Here is a 24049-nt window from a genome sequence, read left to right as displayed (position 1 = left end):
AATTAGAGGGTGAGACACAGGGTTTAGGATTTCTGTACAGGGGGGTTTAGAGGAGTAAGATGGAGGAATTGGGGTGTGTCCTGTCCTCCTTCTTCTTCTTCTTCTCCTCCATCTTCTTTGGTGATGGTGGCACTTTCGGATTGGTTATTACTGAAAGTGCACCGAGTTATAAGAATAAATGGTATTGGGGAAAAATGATAAATATTGTACACGTAACCATGGGTATAAAGATAGGTGACTGCCCCGGAGGGCAGACAGTGTGCTCATGGCTGACTGCTGAGCAGATCTCTGTTCGGCTGAAAGAACATCTTTTAGATAAACAATTAATAAACATAAAAACCGAAAGAAGAACTGAAGCCTCTTCTCGTCCTTCGATACGCGGGCTGCCCCAAGGCCACCTCGGGCCTTTCCAGGCCCCTCAAACAGCCGAGAAAACCCGACACAAAACAACACAACAGAGGGTGCTGGTTGGGCTGTGACCAAACCAGAGCTGGTTCATGATGCAGCCAAGGGGTCCCCACGTGTCCCTCCCCTCCTGCCCACCAGGCCGGGCTGGGCTGCCCAGGGCTGCTCCTCACCTGCTGCTGCAGGGGCCCTAACGCTGACCTGATCCCATAAACCCTGCATCCCATGTGCAAGATCACATCTCCCATCCTCAGCACGAGCTCTGCACAGTTTGATCTCATCTTTTTTAACCAGAGTTTTCAGGAAAGATCATTAAGACACAGAAACTGTGACTCCTAAACAGAGCACGCAGCCAAGAGCAGGGGTTGGTGCTTCTCGTCCACCGCTACCCACGAAATTACAGTTTATAGCTTTGGGAGTAGAAAAATGATGCCTTTAAGATCTAAGCCAATGTTTTCAGGAGTCTCATGGATTGTCTTTACTGCCAGCACAAGAACCCCCCCAAATCCAGCAGCGAGTAATGTGACCATTGCCCTTGGCAGCACCATTAAACTGGGCAGTGAACTACTTCAAATAGCTGCGAGTGTTAAACATTAGTTCTGCCTTAAGTAGGTTGATTTTAACAGTCAAATGTGCTCTGCAGTCTATGTGAACATTAAAAGCACCTTTCAAACTTAATTTTACAGAAATGTTAACGACCAGAACAAACTATTGAAGGCGAAGAAGAAAAGTAATTATTTCAACAGATGAAAGGAAACAGTAAATTAACACTCTTGTTTTAAAAGGGGGCTCAGTAACTTATCTGCTTTAAGGAAATACCATTAACAGGAGGTACCATGGATATTTCACTTAATATGTTTATGGTTTGGGGTTTCTTTTCTCTTCTGACCTTTAAAAATGAGGTCTGAGGTGAAAGGAGAGCCGTAAATCTTGAACTGAAATACAACAAGTTCCAGAAACTGCTTTATCAAAATCATAGCAAGGGAATCGGTTCCTAAATATCAACATTACGTGTCACACACACACACACATCAAAGGCATCAACAGCAACAACCTTTATGGCCACAGAGGCCTCTCAGTTCTGAAGAAAGCAGGAAGACAGAACCAGAATGACTCAGAAATATTCCTAACATACCACCAGTGCCTACGTACATAAAAAACCCCCAGGGACAGCTAAACTAATCCTATTATTACATTAAAAAATATCCAGGGAGAAATTTGTCATCGTTTAGAAAATGTTAAGCTGCTTGTTATAAATACAAAACACACCAGTTTTTGTGCATGAGCTGTTATTCAGTGCAATTCTGAAAACTGTTTAAAAACAGTCACTGGCTTGTAAGCAAGATTTTCTTACCATATGTGTTGCAATATGGAAGCAGATTGTGGACATTTCCAAAGGAATTTCAGATATATATTTAAAAATTCTTTACAAAATTTGGGTGATCAATAGAGAGTTTTTTCGTGGACATGCATTTTCTACACAATAAAAAAACGTATTGATTTAAATGTGTATTTGAGAATAATTTATTCTGCATAATCAACACAGCTATATATGCTTTTCATTCTGAAATCAGTCACTTGCAGACCTCAAACAATGAAATGGTTAATTATGCTCATGACTTACACATGTCCACTTTGAGAGTACAGTCAAATTTAGGGTTTCTTCAGCAAAGCTGCATTGCTGATGAGAGTGGCTTTAATCTGGGCTTTTAATTAATATTTTTTCATGAAGGCCACTTTAGTGAAGATATTACATTGTAGTGCACACATCTCAATCTGCAAGGGTTTGTGCAGATTTCTAGGGATGCTAAATGCTACACCCACACACATCCATCCAGGACATACATCAGCTGAGAGGTAAGGAAAGAACTGCACACAGAATTTAGCAATCCTGAAGTAAATTGAGAACCAGAAGGTCAGGAAAAACTGATGATGTAGTCTCAGCAAACACTGGCTTTGACAGGAAAGCCAATTTAAGTAGTTCCCACGCCCCACAGCACAGCTCAGCAGCCCCTTCTGTGCAAATCTTTTGGATGCCTATTTTTAAACTGCATCATATAAAGAGTCTCTTCACTAACACCTCTGGATGATGCAGGATTATTATTTTGGGGAGACATTTTCTTGCTGAAGGTATTTTGGTGTGGGAATAAGCACAATCTGGTTCATTCTTACACTTTATTTAAATCATGGCAGTTAATGTCATGTCAGACAAAAATAGGAGTGAGAGTTGTTTAAAGCCCTTTATTTTCTGAACGAGCAAAATGTATTATTTTGTCTAATTTAAAGAAGAAATTGAGGAATGTGTGGAAAAGTACCCATGACTTTCTGGCATGAAAGACATCTACTCCACAAATCCAGTCTCCCTTTAACAGTCTCATTTGAGGGTATTACAGGGGGTAATTGAAGAAACAACAGCTGAAGACAACCCTTCAGGAGAGAACTGCAAGGCAGAAAACCTTTAACCTGTGTTATCAGACCCACCCAGACACTGTCAGATCCACTCCCCAAGCCAAGCTCAGCCTGCCAGTCCTGCATCCATCAACCTGTGCTGGATTGATCATGATTTGGTATTGAGATGTGATAAATACCACCACGTTCAAGCCTTCAAACAGCAGCTCCTGAAATGCACGGTGACAGTGCTCTTGCTATAAACATATCTGCACCAATTATTAGGGTGAGAAGAATTTGTGAGCCAGCAGTCTAAAATCATAAGTTTTAGCTTCACACAGCAAGGTATACACTTATTTAAAAATAAATGTGAAATTCAGTCTTCCACAAAAGCAGCAGTGTCATGAGAAAACTCGGGCTTTAAGTTTTGTAAACGCTGCGTTTTCAATATTAGAGTGTCAGTCTTCATTCACTCTCTGACAAGGTTGTCAATCAAACAGCAATCTAGTTTTGTAAGACTTTAACCAAAGATCAAAGCAATGATACTGCTGAGTTCACATTACCTTCCCAGAGATAACTACTTGAGCACTTTCACAGCACTGCATCGATATTAACTTTGCACCGTTCCTTCCAAGCAAATAAAACAGGACAAAGTTTGACAGCCCTGCTGGCTCCTGCTCTCAGCTCTGATCCAAGCTGAATCCCAGGGCCATTCCCTCTATCCCTTATAACTCCTCCTGGATATTGAAGGTGAGGACTGCAGGACTTGTGTTCAGTTACACTTTCATCAATTAAAAGAAAATGAAATGTGCTTTCTGTCTCCTCTGAGGAACACATCAAATGTCTTTTCCTCAATAACAATAGTTGGGCAATAAAAAGATGAGTGAGCAAAATGTGGTATATCATCGTTTTGCCTTTGACTCCAGCCCAATGGCAAATGAAAGGCATCCAAAATCAATTTCCAGAAGCTAATAAATTCAGTATGTGAAAGCAGTGAAAATATAACTTTTGCAGCCTCATCATCAAGCTGATTTGTAAGCAAAGCTGGGCCCAATTCCTGCACCCTATGGCACCCATATTTTCAGTTTCATGCAGGTAATATACCATTTCTACACAGTTTCCATTCCGAGGCTAAACAGAGAGATATATGCATATATATCTTCTTTCCACAAACATATGTCCTGGTAATATCATAATAAAAATCTGAATGTGCTGTGCCCAGGAAATCGTGTCGATCCCTATCAGCTGCTTCCTCCAGGAGCAGTGAAGGGAAGGTGAAGGCAAAAGCTGCTCCAAGGGCAGGATCTGAGCACAGCTGCTCCCCCAGCCCCCAGGAGTCCCAGGACAGGCCCCTTCATGGCAGCACAGGCAGGGGCTGGGGGGCTCCTTGGGAACTGCAGGACTTGCCAGAGCATGCCCAGCTAAAGGCAGGATTCCACAGGGAATGCTGTGTGACCATGGCCACAATTTACAATTCTCCCTGAGCAGTGCTGATACCTGCAGGGCATGGCTTTGGGTCTTACACTGCTGAGGGCTCCCACTCACCCCAGGCAGGTCTTCTATGTGATAGACTATGGATTTTTTAAAATCTAAACCAACTGCAGACAGCAATGTTACACAGGGTCAATTACACTTACCTAACACACTGAGAAGTCATTAAAAGTGTTACATTTTCTTTGGTGTGGTACTTACTTAAAAAGAATAAATAGAGTAGAAAAAAACCCCAAAACATCAAACCCAAAAAGGTTTCTGACCCTGAAGGTTTCTTTGTCAATATATGGATTTGTTTCCTACAGAAAAGAAAAAAAAAAATCAAAACATAAAGAGGAAAAAAAAACAAAAAAGGGGAGACAGGCAGGCTGGGTGCTGGAAAGAGCTTGAATTGGCAGTGGAAAATGTGGCTGGGGAGTGTAGCTGAAGGATGATGTATGTGGACTGAGGACGTGTGAGGTTTGGAAAACAGCAGGTGGAGGAAACTGTGGAGCAGAATTATATTTAAAGGGGAGAAGTTAGAACTAGGTGATAACAGTAAAGGAATCACACTCAAGAGTGTAAAATATTGCTTTGTCACTTAGTTCATACTGTGAACATGTCCAGGTTTTTTCTTCCAAGTCACCAGCAATGGGAAATGCTGTTCCTTACTCTATTTCTCACCAGGGCACCATTCTCCTCAGATGCTGGCAGCTTTTGGGAGCCTAGACTGTTATTGTGGGACCTGGGACAACTATTTCCTCACACTGCAAGAAACACTCTGCTGAGCTTTTTTTTGTTAGAAATATCAGATCATGTTTCCTCTTTCTTTACTGCAGAGTATTTATTACACTTCACATGCCTACATGTCATTACAATTCACATTTCCTTGTTTAAAAGAATAATTAAATGGAAAAAACCCCACCAAAACCAGATTTCTGTACAGCATCAGTTTCAAACAGGACCTGTGAGGTGCCATCCCTTCCCAGCCCAGCACAGAGAGATTTCACACAGCTTCAAGCATGAATTAACTTGGGCCTTCCTGCTCACAGGATTTAGGACTGAGTTTTGAAAGCAAAGTTTAAAAAGCTAAACTTTTCTGCTTTTCCCTTTATCTTTGATAATGCCACCCAAAAATAGTTTCTCCTAAATTCTGACAATTGCTTCTGTAAAGACAAAAGGCACATTTATAAAAGCATCTAAAAACCAGAATACACTTAAATATAAAAAATGCCTAACTGTATCCATAATTAAGTCTTCATTTAGTTAAAAATTTTTGATATTATCTCTTATTATTTATTCTTCAAAGGAGAATAGTAATTAGAAAAGTTCTGCAAATTTGCACTAATGAAGCAGAAAAATCTACTATGAAGTAATGGATTTTATTAATCACCATGCAAGCAAATTAGTAAAAAATAGCAAAAATTTAAGTACACCTAGATTTTTTTAATGGTGTTTAGCGGAGTTTATGTTGAATTACTTCCAGGTTATTTCAGAGAATCACAGAATGGTTTGGATTGGAAGGGATCTTATCTTGCTCCAACACTCTGCTCTGGGCAGGGACACCTTCCACTACTCCAGGGTGCTCATTTTTAAGTCTTGCAACAACTTGAGCTGGAAGTGTAATTCTGCCACAAATCTGAACTATTATCAGGGAATTTATACTCCCTGAACACTGAAAAAGAGCAGACACTTAAATATGCAGCAAAATTACATCGCTGAATCTAAGCAGCAACATGGAAAGTGCTGGGATTGTGTGTGAAAGGAAACCCCAAATCCCTTTTTTGTTTCCATCTTTTTTCCCTTCCTCACATCCAGCAGCTTTCCTTGCTGTGCTCAGGACATCTCTCTAAATCCAGGGGAAAAAGGAGTCCCATAAAAATGCCTTATGCCAGGATGTGTTAACACCAGTGCATGAAATAATTGTTCCTTGGGAGATTCTAGACAGTCAATTAACCCCCAATTCACGACTCAAGTGGCAGAGCAGACACTCCATGAATAAAGGGTAGGGGTTCAATTCTCAATTAGGATGAATTTTTTTCCTTAATAGTTTAATCTTGCGGTCAATTAAATCCCTGAGCGTTGTATTAATTATTATATGAAATCTGGGCAACTTCTAATTTATAGGTTAGTTATGGTGTACCACAACTGGACCAGAGTCCAGGGCTTAAATTTTTCAAAAAAATTCTACCTTAGGGGTAAAAATCCCCTCTTCTGAAAAAAGACAAGGAAATGTCTTTACATTGTGCTTTGCTAATCTGGAATACTTGAAATTTAGATTTAAAATCCTGATCTGGAATACTTTAAATTTAGATTTAAAATCCTAATCTGGAATACTTTAAATTTAGATCTATTCTCCTAGACTTTACACCAGAGGTAAAACTGCATTATGATCATTATAAACCTGTTTATTGCTGCACCACATATTCCTATCACCAGTTATAATAAACAGGGCTTCTAAGCAGACTTTTAAGCATTAATCTCATCTCCAATTTCTGAGCTTTATTCCTATTTTGTTGGGCACAGCAGCTTGGAATTGCAGCTCACTTTTCCATCTGTCAGACATATAGAGACTATGGGTTTGTGAAGTACTTTCTTGGTACTCTTTTTGTCAGAATAAAGTCCTGCATTTCCTCGGGGAAGCAAGGGACATATGCTGGTGCTCTCTGGTTTCTGACTTACTGCAGAGATGAATTCCTCTTGGCCAGCTTTCTGTTGAATAGGTGCTGGAATCATATAAAACAGCAACTTGTGAAAAAAAAATCCACAGTAAAATGGTGAGTTGGCCGGCCAAATCAGTGATCTTTTTTCAACTAATTATTTTTCTTGCTCAAAATGAAGACAGTTTGTCTTTGAAAAGGCTGTCTATCATTAAAAAAGAAAAGTATGGAAAGTTTTTGAAACAACTATAACAGATGTCATAGCAGTTGAAAGTACAATTAGAAAGCACAACGCCGCAGAAATAAAACTTCAAACAAAAGCGGAAAGAGTTCTTTGTGCACATCAATAATTTAGAATGATTTAAGAACTGTTTTATAGATGCAAGTGGAGCTCTTTCTGTCTATATATAAATCGAATGTGGTCTTTATAGGCAAACAAAAAGGGGATACAATCCTTTTAAATTATTTTTAGGATAATTGTTTCCACAGCAAACATCATTATTTATCAGTTTTGAAAAGAAGCCAACTGCCAACATTTGAAATGCACAAACCTTGGCACACAACACAGAAAATGGTAATCTCCCCCCCTTTTCAAAACCAGTTTTGCATTTATTTTACACATTTGTCAAGTTCTTATCTCAAAGCCCATGCCGTTTACCTATTTCTATCAGAAATCATTATATTTTATTTTTAATCACCTTCCCATAGCTAATTTGGTAACTCAGGAAGGGAAACTGTTATTGCTACCAGATGCTGTTACCTTCCTGCTCACTCACATATTCCTATAAATTGATTCAACAGCCTGGAAAACAAGGTTTAATATGTATTATTATGCCTTCTGGATTTCTTCTGTTATAATCTCTTGTTTTAGATAAACAGGCTCATTTTAGTGATGCAAACATTCTAAAGCTACGCCACAGACACTTCCCATAGTAATTCCTTCAGGAGAGAACTGCAGGATGCTGCTGGTCCTTTGCCAGCTGGAATTTCTCTGCAGCTTTATTTCTATGTGTAGATTTCAAGAAAAAAAGAAAACTAGGCAGTTTCATGTATAGAGAGCTGAGATTTTCCTTTTCAGATGAGGAGGAATATTAGGGAATAAATGACAGTCCTTGAGACTGTGAGTTTTCTACAGAGGAAATGGGAACAGATGTTCTTGTAAGTCATAGAAGAGAAATCAGTTCCCCAACAACTTGCACACTGGAATATCAGAACACACTTGCACTGGAGTCAGCCAGGAAAGCCCCAGCCCAGCCACTCTGCCGCTCAAAACAGCAGAAATTATAAGAAAAAAATCAAGCAAAAAGAACAAACTGCATAATTTGAGACTTTAATTCTGCCATTACAATTTACTAACCCTGATAATCTGTGTAGGTTGGGCCTCATTGGTGAAAAAACCCCACACTGATTCTGCCAATTTGGCAACAGCTCTTCCAGAAAGATAATCATACTTTGCACATACTTGGGACCATTTACCCTCAGTATTTTTTGTGACTGATGATATATGAGCTGCTAGTTGTGTAAAATTAAAGCTCCAGCCTGCTCCATACAGTATTTAATATGGGCCATATAGGAAGTGATGTTTACAGAACACTCATCCTAAAACAGGCTGCTGAAAAGTTATCTTGTGTATTAGAGAGAATTCTCATTGTGAATCAGACCCTAATCTAGAAACACTTGACTCATTTTCTGCTGGGTTTTCCACACCTGACTATGGAGAGAAATGAACAATGACCCTTCTTGAAACAACAGAACTGTCTCTAAGGAACTTATTAATTAGCTTTTGAATATTGGTGGATTTCTTTTATTTTTTTTAAATAGCAAAAGTTTTGTACAAAAAAATTATGTCATTATATAATCCTTATTATTGTTATTACTACTGCTGGTGATTTTACAGAAGTATTATGCTTTCCTTGTAATATATCAGTTAAACTAAAATTCAGTATATATAAATATAGATGGCATATAAATAGAAATATACATAAGTATAAATATAGATCTATGGTTTTATAGAGCAATTCCAACTCTCCCTTCTGCCTAAATCCCTCCTGCCTCCAGTGCCGAAGGCCATTCCACAGTAATGACAATAATGACAATAATGTCACAAGTCAAACAGCAGCTCTGGTGACTCCTCCTTTAATATGTGAATCTCTCCACACTTCTGCCTGGAGGCTGCCATCATTACAGTCAATTTTAAGATTTTCAAACTAAAAAATACCCAGACAACAATAACAAATACAGTCTCCTATTCGACAGCACCTAAAAATTCCCCAGAGATTATAGATGTATAAATAATATGGTATTTTCTGAACAATTTCTGAACATGTTATTTTCTGGCCTCTGTGAGCAGGCACATGTACACACACACATCCCAATTTCTGCTCCAGCTCAGCCATCTCCTGGAGATGCTCCATCATCCAGCATATTCCACATAAAAAGGCATCTTCCAAGCACAGCACAAGAGGCTCTCCTCTGAACTGTCAGTGAAATTTGCACAGCTCTGGATCCCCTCGCTGACAACACGCTCCCAAAACAGCCACAGGATATGTCAGCAAATTCACACAAGCCAGCTCCAACTATCAAAATATCACAGAGCAGCCCCAGTGACGGGTGAAACAGACAGATTCAAAACTGCACCATGTTTTATAGATTATAACATCTCAGAATACACCTGGAAGCAGAATTTTATTTATTAAACTGCTTGTTATAGCCTGTCACATTCTGTCAACTAGAAGAAAAATCTGCTTTGGAAACTACTTTCATACTGACTACAAAATAAAAGAAGAAAATAAATCAGTTGGTATTTTGACATCAACATGGAAAGGCCAAGCATGGCCAAAGTGTGCTGGGGAATTTTGTATTGGAGCAATCCCTCTTTCTAGTTTGTACTCATTCAGCTCCAATTTCAGAGCTCACAGCTGTCTCTCCTTCCATCTTTTTATCAATCCTGCTTCAAGAAGGATATTCACAGCTGGGAATCTTCAGAAGGGACCCACAAGGATCTTCAAGTCCAACTCTTCAGTGAACGGCCCATGCAAGGACAAAATCCCCCTTAGAACCTTGGCATTATCAACACCAGGCTGTAACAAACTGAGCTAATCCAGTTGAAATTTTATGGACTGATCACAATTGTGGGCTCCTGCTCTTTCAGGCACGATGGTGCATTTCCAAAGGACAGCTGATAATATGAAAAACTGACTGAGAGAATTGTCCATCCCCAGAAACAACTGTGGCTGTGACACACAAATCACAAATCCCATACAGTTCAAGTGTTGGAGTGGTGCCTTCTGCCCCAAGAATCAAACATGAAATCTGATCTCCTGCAATCTGCAGCCCCAGTGGCTTCTGAGAGGAGCACATGGGCCGTTATCAGCTCTGCTAATAAGAATTCATGTAACTTTATCAAAGGAACTCAACACAATGTCTGGGATATAATGAAGAACACATTTTTTCCGGTTTCATGACTACACATCAAGAATAATCTTTTTCTACTTCCACTCTGAGGTTACTTAACTATCTTATGCACAGAATCCTTGAATGGTTAGGGTTAGAAGTTCACTAAGAATTTATTACTTTTTGTTATCAGGAACATTCTAATGCATTGAGCATTCTAAACCACTTTGGAGATGAACCTTAATGTGCAGTTTTGTCTCAGCCTTGCTGTCCCCAGAAGCCTCTGGGCATCAAATCCTCCACAAAAGGGAGGACAGAGCCCTTAACTGCCATCTTCATGTGGCTGTTACACAGGAGACAGACACACTCCACAGAGCCATCTCAGATATTCAAGATCAAATTAGAAAAAAGTCCCTGAGTACACAAAAAATGCTACACAAAACACCATGCACCAGTGCTGGGTTTGCTCTTCTGCCAGCAGGAGCACACACTGCTGTCACAACCATGAGCTCTGCATTTCACTGATCTGGAACATCCAGCTGTGGGCAGCAGGACAAACCCTGGCTCACTGGAAGGAACCCTCAGGAAAGAACTGTTTAATGAAGTGCAGCTTCTGTGAATTTCTTGAAGATCTCCCTCAGTCACAAATACTGCACAACTTCCCAAGTCAGCAATTAACAATTTTTATGACTAATTTGAATTGTTATCTGTATTTTTATCCTCTTCTTCCTCTGTGTGTGCACAGCTGCACACTTGGGCACACAAATGAGCAGGTTTGGTGCTCAGGCAGGGGAGGCTGAGCCCCTGCTGGTGCATTCCCCAAGATCCCAAGGATTTCTGAATGACAAAAACATTCAGCAACCTCTCAGGACACAGATTGTCCACATCCTACTGCCCATAATGAGGACTGAAGGCAAACTTATTAAATAACTCACAGACATTAAGAATGCCACCGAGTGCAGGTCTCAGGTTAATGACTTTGCACCAGAGCTAACACCAAGCAGAGAATCCAGCCCATCAGGCTTAAGACCAGTGCTAAGGAAAAGATTCCTGGGCCTAAGCCAAAAGCTTTCTTAGGTCACTGGGTGAAAATCAACAATTTTTCTCCTCTTCTTATACTTTTCAAATTTGATATAGCTCAGATGAACCTACATAAAACAATTTACAGTATAGGAGGAAAAGTAGGAATATCCCTGAAGAGAGAACTGACTGAAGAGCAGCTTCCTGATCTCTCTCTTATTTGCCCATTTTATTGCAGTCTGACATGAATGAATACCTCACTAAAAATTTGTTTCAAAGCTTTTTCAGTAAAGAACATTTCATTATTTCACCATGTTTATACAGACTCATAATTTGTAGTGTTTAGACGGCAGTACATTAAAGTCACTGAAATCTAATAAATTAAACATATTAATAAATTATATATCAATGCAAGAAACTGCCTTAGCCCATCTGGCAAGCTAACTGTGAAGTAGGTATTTTACTCATCAGAAAAAGAGCATTCCTAAAAATAATTCTGCAAATAAAGCTCTAATATAACCTGAATGTAAAAGGTGTGACCTTGGAGCACTTCACCAGCATCTCTTGCATAATTGCCTTTATATTTATAAATCTTTCAGCAATGGTTAAGCACACAATCATAACATCATGAGTACAGACACTTCAAAAATTAAAGCTTTACCTTTATTAATTATTTACATTTTGTGAATCTAAGTGTTAACAGAGTCTGCCTTGGTTTTATGGGTTTGGGTTTTTTTGGACTGACTGACTGACAGACAATCACATCTACTATTAGGCCACCTTTTTAACAGCTGCCAGTTTATTTGCAGGTTAAATTTAAAAACAAAAAAAGACTTGTGGAAAATGCCTCCACCCAGAATAGAGCACTGTGCTTCTTATCTTTCAGTATTCTCTGAGGATAGAAAATGTAAAAATATCTCTGACTTATCCAGAGGACACTTGCACTGCACATGTCACTCAAGGTTTTGGGAAAAAGAAACCTTTAAATTTATGTACTATTGCACCCACTGCTGATGAAACAACCCCAGGTCTGTGACACACACACTCAGACACCAGAATGAACACAGTGTCACTCCTGATTTGGGGAGTTCTTCATGTATTCATGAACACACTTGTGAAGAAAACAGCTTTTTTCTCATTACATCTATAAGATGCCAGTATTGACACGTTAAACACGCAGCACAGGGACCATGTGAGGTGCTGGCACCTCCACACTCTGCACAGCCACCGTGTGGTTCAGCTTTGTGCTCCTTGTTCTCCTTCCCCTTCCTTCCCTTTTCCATCTGGATGCTTTCAGATGAATTGCTGGGCCAGTCTCCTCTCTGGAGCACAGCCCCCCCCAGCCTGTTGCTGTTTCAGGTGTTCTGCACCTGCTCATTCTCCTCCCCTCACATCCTGAATAGCCCGGTCCTTTGGCAGTGATTAATTTAAACAGCATAAACCCTCTTTTCTGCTAATGAAATCCAATAAATAAATATGGTTATTCTTTCATTACCGTGGTCTCTGGCCATCTGAAAATATTTCACTCAGCGGACAGAAATGATGCAAAATTCCCCTTTCCTTGAAGCAATAAAAGCAAAGGTGTTCTTTAATAAACTGGGAAGGGAGAGCTGCCAGGTGCAGAGTTTGGACACTGCCATGGGCTGGGCCATGGGACACAGCCCCAGAGCCTGGATTTGGGCTCTGGAGATGCAGGATGGGCTGGAGGAGGGAGCAGCTCTGGGAGTGCAGGCCATGTCCCCTTCTCAGCAAAAGCCATATTTATTTATACTCATAGACTGCACAAACAGTGGCTAAGTCTGACAATAGGGTCACTAATGGAATTTTCCTACAATATTTTCCTCTGGTTTGCACCCCAAACCCCATGTGAGCATGTTAGCCATGTCTACTTAACAACCAGCAGCACGAGCTGGGGGAAAAACCTTCCCAAAGACCAAGCTTTGGTCAAACTGGTCAAAGACATCCTGTACATCCCCACTGATTTCACTGTGGCAAGAGCTGGGCCAGTGCCTTTCAGTGCTCCAGCCTGTGTGAGGAGTTTGAAATATTTCTTGTCATGCAGTCAAACAGAATAATTGTACCAGCATCTAAATCCGGCTGGAAGGCATGGCCAAATTCTTTTCTGGCTCATTTCACCTTCCCAATGCCAGAATTCATATGGAGCTTTCTGCAAAGCCTATACAGGGCTGTGTCAAACACAATCCCACCCCACACAATAGAGACTTTTTCCAGGATATGTATTGAAGCAGATGAATTTAAAGTGTAGTTTCTGTGAGTAATTGTGCAGGTAAAATGTGGGCTGTGTTCTAGGGGGGGGTTGTAACTGCTTCCTTGAACTAGTGATTTCAAAATAAAGTGCAGATTACTCTTGATATGGTTTTCACTCAGAAATAGATGCACAGGCAAAATGCTGGTGTAACATGCCAGAAAAAGACATTTGACAAAAATATAGTACTGTATGTAATCCATGCAGTAAAAACAATTTTAGATCTATATATAAAGACCCCAAACCATGCAGACTTCCAAAGATGTTTAACTTTGTTGCCCTCTAATGTTAAATCTGACCATATTTCCTCTAAAAGGATGATGAAAAGAAGCAGAGTAATTGAGATTTAATGGCATTTCTCCTTCAAAAAAAAGCTTATAGGTATGGCTGTAACTGGGCTCTAAAGGCTCTGCAATGAGACAACACCAATTCTGGAAATTCTGCCCCACCAACACATGCAAACAAATCACAGGCATTGCAACAACCTCATATTAACTGTCTTTTAAAGAAGCACTGTTGTGAAGCCATGTTCTCCTCACCCTAATTACCCTGAAATGACTTGGATGAGAACAAAGTGGCACAATTTTGTCTATTGCTGAGATCACGTAAAATGGGATATGGAAAACAAAATCTGTGTATCCTGAGAGATATTTTGTCTATAATCATTACAATAACTTTAATCATTTTTTTAATGCTAAGGTTTCAATAAATAGTACTCCTGATAAATTTGAGTTCCTTAATTTTCAATTGTTGTTATCTTAATTGTTGTAGAGAGCTCGGCTTTGTGAAGTTATGTCAAGGTGTATAACACAAACACACGTTCAATATATGCCTTCAATAATTTCTTTGTTGTTTGAAAACTTCCAACTTACAGCAAAGCTGGCATTTTATGGCCTGCAGAGCTATAAATCATTTTTAAAATCATGATGATATTACTCAAAACAGATGTGAAAACATATGTTTGCCACGGTTGTATAAACCGCTTACTTGTCATACTTAATAAATGTTGATACTTTTATTTTAACTACATTCCTTCTTAATAACTTTGAAAATCTTTTCCATGGTGAATATATTTTGCCTTGGTAAGAGCAATGGCAGGTTTGGAAAAACAAAGCTTGCTCTGTATACAAATTACGTGGATGTTTTCTGCAGGACAAGGCAGCACAGATCCCACTCCTCACATTGTCCACACCTGACTCTAAAACACTCAACATAACTGAGCTCAACATAATTATAAAGGAGAAAACAAAAGCAGTATTAGGAACAAAGAATCCACACAGGACTGGGATAAATCCTTGAGGACTAACCCCAGTGGTTCCTACAGAAAGTGCACTGTACGTCTGTCTCACTCATAAATGCAAAATCAGTGTGGAATGCTGGATATAAAGGCTGTGCTTTACAATTTCTGTGTTAGTCCCATTATAATCTCATCAAAAGGTTCTGGTTCTGGAGCCATGGGGAGACTTGAAAAATCACGTCTGTACATGACAACAAAAAACAAATTTCTCATCCTCATATTTTCTGAGCAAAACTTGACATCTGCAGACCAAGCAGAAAAGGAGAAACTTTGTTGTCTCTAAAATAATATTTTAAAATGTCTCATGATTTCAAAGCATTTTTTTCTAATGCAGGTGGATCTCTGCACACTAAATTAATTCCAAAAACATCCCCTAAGTGCATGCAGAACTAACACATGTATAAAGACGTATTTCCCAGTACTTAATCAATTAAAGAAATTATGCAAAAATGTAGACTAGGAAATGAATAAACCTACACAACTTTAATCTTAAGGAGAATTATGGCACACAAACTGTTAGCATCAGATCTTTGTGATTTCATCCATGTTAAAAGGAACGATCACAGCAGCCTGGGAATTGGGTTCACAGGTGGTGGAGGTTCAATTGTTTTCGCTTTGGGGATTTCTGAATTATTTTTTCAGATTTTTAAACTGTACCTTCCTTCATCCATCCTGAGTGACAGAACTGCTACTACCAAGAAGTACATGATTTGCATCTTTGAACCCCACAGGATACTGAATTGTTTCACTGAAAAATTACTGAACATGTGGCAAGAAACCATGTACAGTTCAACAGAATTATAATCAACTACACTTTCAAGCTTAGATTAAATACTCACTATGCAATTACTACAGAAATGTAATTTTTAAATCTTAGGAGTGAAGGTAGGGCTGGTAACTTTCTGTAAATGTCAACAGGAGTCAAGAGGGAAGGATTTAAGCAGGATGATCCAGACAGAAAATTACCTCAGAATGGCACAGAAGGGCTCTTTTGGGGTTCATGAGGAAAGTGCTTAAATGTCCAGAAAAACCAGTGAATAGAAAACAGCTTCTGTCTTCAAGGAGAGTTGAGTACAGAAATGCAAAATATAAGGAGGAAGTTTCAGGCTCTTCCTTCCCATGACTGGATCAGTCACGGACCTCTAAGGAATAGAGCTGATTGAACAAAACCCTGACACTGCTCAAATAATTTTATATAACTCTAGAACCACAGGGCACAGAAGGGCTCCAAATTCTCTTCTGAGTAGCCCGTAAAATTGTCTATGCTTGCCTTTTAGCTTCCTCTGAAAATACATGAAAATCACCTCAAGCAAAATATAAATCAGTTTGTGCTTTCATTTATGATGATAAATATGAATATTCTCAGCAGACTAACAAGTACATTTAGTTTATGTCTTCTCTTCCTTCTCTTTCTCTTAACATCTTTTTCAGTCTAAAACCTCACTATCCCCCATAACACCTCTCTGCAGTGTTTTCCCAGAATAAATCCCTGAGTATTCATCTCCTCCAGCACCCAGGAACCTCTCCAAGGAGAGCCCGGCAGAGAAAGCTCTTCCCTGCCCACAGGAGAATCCCCCCAGGCCAAACATCACCTCTTCCCTTGCTGCCCCTCACTGGTGAGACAATATAAAATTATATTGCTCACCCAGAGCATCAGAGCAGCCTGCACACACATCCCCTGAAGGCAAACAAACAATAGCACACGACTGATCAAATATTTGCCTGGAACTTCATAAATAATTGAGCCAAAAGACCTGCAAAATATTACCCTCATGCTATATAAACACAGAGAAGCAAAGTTCTCATTGCTTACACTTCCATGTGAGTTCACTGGATACATTATTCATTGCAATTAAGCACTTAGTTCTCTTAAATTAGTAATATAATGTCATTGCATATGCAGAACATGAGAAAAAGGAATGAAACACATAATAAGTGCAATTATATGCCTGAGATGGAAAACAGTCTGTGATTTTACCTTTCTCCTTTTGTATTTTTTTTAGGCTGGTCCCAGTTTCTTGGTCAATGAGTTCTCCTTCCCTGCTGTTGGTCAGCATGGCTAAAAAAAATCAGAGGGCACAGTTATATAAAAACATTAAGAGAAAAGAAAATATTAAATTCTATTTCCTTTTAGTTGGTATTTTGGTATTTTAACTCTTAGAGCCAAGTAAAATATGCAGTAAAAAGCTAATCTGCTCAAGTTTATTAGATAAGGATACCAAGACAGAACACAAATGACTACTGAGATGAATGTGATTTCTTATGAAATGTTCAAATTAATTAATTAGAGGGAAAAGTACTTCCCAAAAACCATTTTGGGGAAAAATGCATTTAAAGATTTAAGTATTAGTAATTATCTATAAAGCAGTAAGCTTAATAAAAACCACAGATTGCCAGATCATAGCCCAAATGGATTGGTGACAGCAAAACACCCTTCAACATTTCAGTGCTGAAGGGAATTCTTCACTTAACACCTGCAGTTTATGACTTCAGAATGCTTCTTTCTTTGTTCTTATTTGATTAAAACATTTCCTTCTCTGCACTCCACCAATTACAGACTTCACAGTAATTCCAGGGAGGACACTTGTTACAAACTTCATCACCATGTTTTAGGGAGAGCTTTCTTTTATAATCGCAAAAGTAAAAATCATTGTAATTCTGTTAATGAAAAATTTTTATCCATATCTTTACAAAACTAGATCTCTAAATACAGACATCAACAGTCTCTTTTCACTGTTGCTACAGGGAGTTAAAAGTTTCTTGTCCTGTGTATTTCCAGTGTTATTTTACACAAGAAAAAGATGAGGGAAATCTACTTCACAGTCTCTGTGTGTGCACAGATTTAGTCAAAGAATTCAGGTTCTATCCACTGTGCTGGGCAGTGCTGTGGTGCTGCTGCAAGGACCGGGCTCAGAACTGCAAAATCCCAGGGGTAGGTTGTGCATGGGAGGAGTTCTCCAGTGACTCACCCAGAGTGCACGGCTTCTGTGGTTAAATCTGGCTCAGCAATGCCTGCACGGGCTCCAGGCCATGAGGAGACAGCAGTGTTGACACACACTGACGTGAGGAGATGTTAATTGACTTGCCCTAGATCCCTCTTGGAAGCACCAAGAATAGGATCTAAACTTCCTCTAGACGGAATTAGCATTTTAATCGATAGTGCACAGGCTGTGAAAGCTGTGGTGGAGGGACCAAAAAAGCCAGAAAGGCCTCAGCCTCGGGGTGATGAAGGAATGTGTGGGCACAAGAAGGTTTTTGGAACAAAAAAGTCATCATAGAATTTGCGATTTTCCTCACACACATGCACACCTTGCTCCTTTTCAACAGCAGGTGCCTTCAGCAGCACTTCCCTACCCAAGCACACTGAGGGAGATGGTTGGAACAGGGAAGGGTGCAAGGATGAGGGTGATCATAGAGGATCACAGAGGGGTGATCCCTCTGTGCAGGGGATACAGGCACAGAAGGAACCCAAGAGGAGGGGCTGGGCTCTGCTGAGTGATGAACTTCAGAGAATTCACAGTATTACTAGGTTGGGAAACCTTAAAGATGATTGAGTCCATGACTACCTCAACTAAACCATGGCACCCAGTGCCACATCCAGTCTTTTCTTAAACACATCCAGGGCTGGTGACTCCACCACCTCCCTGGGCAGACCATTCCAGAACTTCATCACCCTTTCTGTAAAAAACTACTTCCTGACATCCAGCCTATATTTCCCTTGACGCACCTTGAGACTGTATTTAATTTTAACTAAAAAACCAAGGGATGAACTTCCCGCGTATTCCATATCAAGCAAGCGCTTCCCCGCACGTTCCCAGCACACAAAGGCCGCGAGGGGCTGTGAGGGAGCGAGGGGCTGTGAGGGGAGTGAGGGGCTCTGAGGGGAGCGAGGGGCTGTGAGGGGAGCGAGGGGCTGTGAGGGGCTGTGAGGGGAGCGAGGGGCTGTGAGGGGAGTGAGGGGCTGTGAGGGGCTGTGAGGGGAGCGAGGGGCTGTGAGGGGCGCGAGGGGTTGTGAAGGGAGCAAGGGGCTGTGAGGGGCGCGAGGCGGCGGCACTGACCGATCCTGTCGGGGGTGGTGTCCAGCTGGGACGGGGAGCTGGACACGCTGCTGCTGGGGTGCGAGGACGCATGGCTGCCGGGCCGCTGGCTGTCCTCCAGGGACGGCGCCGGGGAAGGGCTGTCCTGGATCCTCTCCTGCAAACAGAAGCAAAGCAAGGCTGGGCCCTTTCATCCACGATTTCAGGCTAAAACAGTGTGGTTGGCTTAAAAGTAATGGCAACAAATGGTGTTGGTGAGGTAAACAGAGAACAGAACTCGTGTCTAAGAGCAGTGTAGTCATCTACAGCCAAAACCAACACTGGCTTCTACAAACAACGTGGCTGAGCTTAGCTGATCATTTGCCACCTTTTTCTTGTTGGCAACTTTCTATGTTCTAAGTTTTTCTCATGTAGGAACATATAAAATATTCTTTCATGTTGCTTTCACGAACTACTTTTAATCTACAGGTAGAGAAATTGCCATATATGAGTCACATTTCAAATAAACAATTCACAGTTGGACTGAACTAAATGCAGTCAAATTTGTAATTAGCATCTGTACTTGTGAATTTGTAACTAGAATCAGTACCTGAATAAATTACATCAGTATCTTCTCAGGACAGCACCTGAACAAATGATAAATGCTGTGGCTCTGGTACAAACTTCCCTCTTGCATGAAAAGCACCAGTGGTTAAGCAAAACAAGAGTCTGCATGCAAAATGTCACGTTTATATTTGCACAAGAAACTTTGATATTAACCTCTAATAATGTAGCTTTGGGAAGCACATGGCGGTTCCTAGAAGTTTTTCCAATATAAATCCTTGATATAAAAACTGCTGTTTGGATGTATCATGGCAATTCATTAATTACACTGCCAGCAAGATCAACAAGAATATTCTGTTACCCATTAAAACCATCCCTCTAAGCCACACTCATCTTTGTATTTACAGATACTTCTGGGAGTTATGCAAAGGGAACATGAGATTGGATCCTCCTCAGAGCATGGGATGGCATTTCCCTATTCCAACCACACCAGCTGAGAATGTGGCACCAGACCTGGTTTTAATAGGATTGTTATTGTACGTTAAATAACAACCCAGCCCCAAAACCATGTAACAGATGTGTATCTATTACATAGCTGTTAATCCCCAATGGATCAGTTTCACTAATTATCTGTTATTTAATGAATGTACAGTAACTAATAGATCTGAAAGGGAGACTTTTAATGATCAGATATGAGTGTATTATGTTGAGTCACAAGTTTTTATAATTTTGAAAACTGAATGGTTTTATACAAATTAGTTTTCAAATTCTGTGGGAGGAAAAAAAGATCCAATTCACCGAATTGTGTTTTCTTCCTTTTGGCCTCCAAAAGAGAGGGTTGGGAGGTTGCTGAGATGAACAGATGAGTAGAATGGAGTTGGGACTTCGTGGATGTGCTGCTTACTGAGTTGCTTTTGAAAGTCACATTCTTACCCCAAAAAGTACTGTCCTAGATAACAAACCACACACATGCAATCCTGAGTGATAAATCCTGTGTAGTTTTTACCTTTGTGCAAATAATAGCTTCCAAATAGGTTCCTGCTAACAGGTTACAACACTGACTGCAATTTCATTTGCATGGATTTCAGTTTTAACAGTCCTCCTTGGCACTATTTCCTCTCTTTTAACCACAAAGAGCACTCAATTTACAATTAAGATATCATTTTGAAATGATTAATTTTACAGAAGAGTGCATAGTTTAAGTAAATTTCATTGTCTACTGCAACCATGAAAATGAATAGCCAAGGAGAGGACATGCCAACTGTTCTGCAAAAAAACCCTATGAACAAATATGACTAGGAATTAACACTTAGATATCACACAAACAGCCATATATGTCATCTTAAATGGGAGTTATTTGAGTAATTCAAAAGCTGATGATTTGGAAAAGCAAAGTATTCCAGCTCCTTCTGGTAACTGCATTTCCCATTGTCTCTCACTATGAAATAATCTCTGCTTGCAGTAATTTGCCTTCAGACTCAGGGTCTTGGTTTGAAATCTTCAGGCAGATGTACAAGTGTCAAATAAAAATGTCCTTCTAAATCACACAGCAAGTCACTTTCTAAGGGAATTAGTTGATTATTTTATCTAATGTCTTACCAGCTACACCAATGAACAGGCACTGGGAATGCAGAGCTTTCCCTCTAAGCAACAAAGGAGCTGAAATTCCCTCTCTATCATATATACCCCAAATGAGGATGGATTATCACCATGTGAGGCTGCATACGGATCAAGAAATTGTCCATTTCTAAATGTTTATGTAGAAATGTGCTGAATTTCCCCTCCTATAATGAATAATGCTATGAGCAGACTCTTCTTTTGCTGGTAAACAGATCCATTTTTCAGTCCTGTAATCAGTATGCATCTATTTAGCTACTTAACAGCAATGTGCTCTGGTTCATTAGGTAGCTACTGTTGTGTCTCAGCCTAGTTAAAATTTCACAGCAAGTTAATCTATTTTATTACAAATGAGAACACAAGTGATAATGTCCTCACCATTTTCCAAACACAGGGTTAACAGTATTTGTAACAAATCAATGAGGGCATTTAAATAGGAAAATTGCAAATCTAAAATCTTAACATTTTGTTTTACACATTGATGACTTCATTTGATTTGTCATCTTTGTATTTTATAACCTCGTTACTTTTCATATTTTTTTTCTCCCTGAAAATAGCTCAGTTCCCCCTGCACCGTGCAGGGCAGTCTGGCCACACACAAGGTAAACTCACAGTAATAAAGAAAAATTCCTAAATAAACTAATATTTCCCCCATTTATATTTATTCATATTCATAAATTTGCAAGATTAATATTCCAGGTTATAACTGAATTACTTATATATAAAGGTTCTACAGACTGTGAGAATTTTATGAAAAATGAAAACATTTCTCAAGATCTCACCTATTTATCTACCTACAGTACCTACTTTATCTCATCTTTTTTCCTTCCTTTACAGAGCTGTAACATAAATTCTCAAAAAGGACTTTTCCAGTATTTAATCCTCTTGAAGGGCAATATATTTGTCTCACTAAAAATCAGTGTCCTTCTGTGCCTCAGAAAATGCAGCTACAAAGCTTGACATTGTTGATTTTAGTTGTGATTTAGCTGAAAGGCACTGAAGTCATGAACTCACCCAATTTCCAGACAGATCCTTGATTTCAGCTCAATATCCCTCTTCCCTCCCCTGTGACAGAGCATTCCACACCAATAATAGCAAATACTACACAGTAGTTTTATTTGAAATATATATGAACAGCTTACCTATTTTTGACATAATCATCTGAATTCCTTAGCTCTGGTTTTTTTATAGTATTGATCTTCCTTTTATGTCAAGAGTTTAGAGAAATGATGCTGCTGGATTATCCTTTTTATTTTTCTTTATTCTGAGTTGTAATGTAGTTGTAATTACTCTTCCAAATGTTAATCTATTAATGAGTTCCTAGAGGATTTAATGGCATTTCACTGCTGACAAGCAAGTTTTGGAAGTTTGTCTGAGTCCTGGATGTTTTATTCACACATTTATCTTGATATTTCATATTTAATTGAGGTGCTGCTGCTCTACTCTACAGAGCTCTGCAGTGGCTGGAATTCACCCTATCTAATGAAATGGAAAGGAAGGTAAAATGGAGATTCTACGGGCTTTAGGTCAACATTAGAGTTTTCAAGAGTTGTAAGAAAGATTTCTGATGTTGACCATGATGGGAAAACAAGAGGAACTGGCAGAAAAAAATTCCCAGCATTAACTTGCACAGTGGGATGTTCATTATGCCACACCTCACCCTCCCCCCGGCTACAAGATCTCCATTCATATTCTCAAAATAGAGAATAGAAATAAAAAAAAAATTCTAGAAATAAAAAAATTCTAGAAACCAGAGCCTGACTCCCTGGAGGGGTCTGTGAAGCCAGGATGGGCAGGCAGAGTCTCCAGCCCCATTTCCCTGCTGAGCCACCTCTGCTCCCCCCTCTCTGTCTGAATCCCGTCCTCACCAAGGGAGAAGAACAAGAAAAGTTAACACAATTCACAATTCCAGTCAGCAAAGACTTGCTAACACTGCCTTTTTTTAGTTAATAATAAGATGTATTTCTTTCCAATTGACCTTACTTGATACTAACACTGTTTGAATCCTAATAACCAGTAGATTTTAAATATTGCTGTCAAGTTTACAGTCCTTAACTGATAGACTACTCAATTTCGGCTTTTCCAGGGAAAAGAATATCCCTGCCACAGGAAGCAGGAGCTGTGCCACACCTGAACTGATGCCAACAAGAACTAGGATGGTCACAGCCATTCCTGGGCTAGAGAAGAGCAGTTTGGTTTGGATTTTGAGTCATACCACCTGGAAATGAGCACACACAAAGGCTGGGGTGACTTGTTGGTCTTCTGAGCTACTTATAGTACCTGTGATTGCTGTAGGTACTGGAGATGAACAAGGTAAACAGCTGGTCTAAAAACCAAGATAGGATCTGTGTGTCTGAAAGCCAGCTGGATCCCATTCATCTTTTGCAGCGTATAGGGAAGTCTTTCGCAGAAAATATGTACTTTGCCATTTAAAATGCACTTTTTTTTTCCACTGTGTACATATAGTTGTTTCAGTTGTAGTCAACTGGCAATTATTTTCTCACAGAATTTAAGAAATCATAAAAACCCCTACATTTACTGATTTTAATACCAGATGTTCACTCACTAATTCCATTACCTTGTGACTACTTCCTATCAATCCATTAATTGCCAGCTGCTCAGCCAAACAGAGAAGTGCAGCTAATCAGATGGTGTTGGGAAACAGCCAAACAGGAGCTGCCTCCTTCCCTGCTTCTTAAATTAGCAGTCACTGGGACAGCCATGGAAACCTTCACTCCTGGATTAAGATCTTGATGTTTTACTTTCAATCTGAGAGCACAACAGCGCCTGAAACTGGAAAGGATCTCACGGTGGAGACTTGGAACTTGTGCCCCTCTCCTGAATTGCTTCACCCAGCGCTGCCATGGAAGGCAGGAAAGGCACTCCCAGGACTAATGATGAAAATGCTCTACCTCATCTGCATTAGAGCCATATCAGTTATTAAGGACAAATG

At 39.8% G+C, this 24049-nt stretch overlaps 1 protein-coding gene across 6 annotated transcripts in view; it reads right to left on the bottom strand.

Annotated features, from left to right (window-relative positions):
• Positions 1-24049, bottom strand: part of DACH2 (dachshund family transcription factor 2) — a 242185-nt gene that overhangs the window by 26903 nt on the left and 191233 nt on the right. For all 6 annotated transcript variants that reach the window (XM_064712714.1, XM_064712717.1, XM_064712719.1 and 3 more), the window contains exons 6-7: positions 18958-19093; positions 16878-16958 (exon numbers count right to left, since the gene is read on the bottom strand). In XM_064712714.1, coding sequence (XP_064568784.1) covers positions 16878-16958; positions 18958-19093 — 217 coding nt within the window. The remainder of the gene's footprint in view (positions 1-16877; positions 16959-18957; positions 19094-24049) is intronic.

This window comes from Zonotrichia leucophrys, chromosome 4A (assembly GCF_028769735.1).
Source record: "Zonotrichia leucophrys gambelii isolate GWCS_2022_RI chromosome 4A, RI_Zleu_2.0, whole genome shotgun sequence".
In the NCBI taxonomy this organism is placed as follows: domain Eukaryota; kingdom Metazoa; phylum Chordata; class Aves; order Passeriformes; family Passerellidae; genus Zonotrichia; species Zonotrichia leucophrys.
This window is presented reverse-complemented; position numbering and strand designations above follow the sequence as displayed.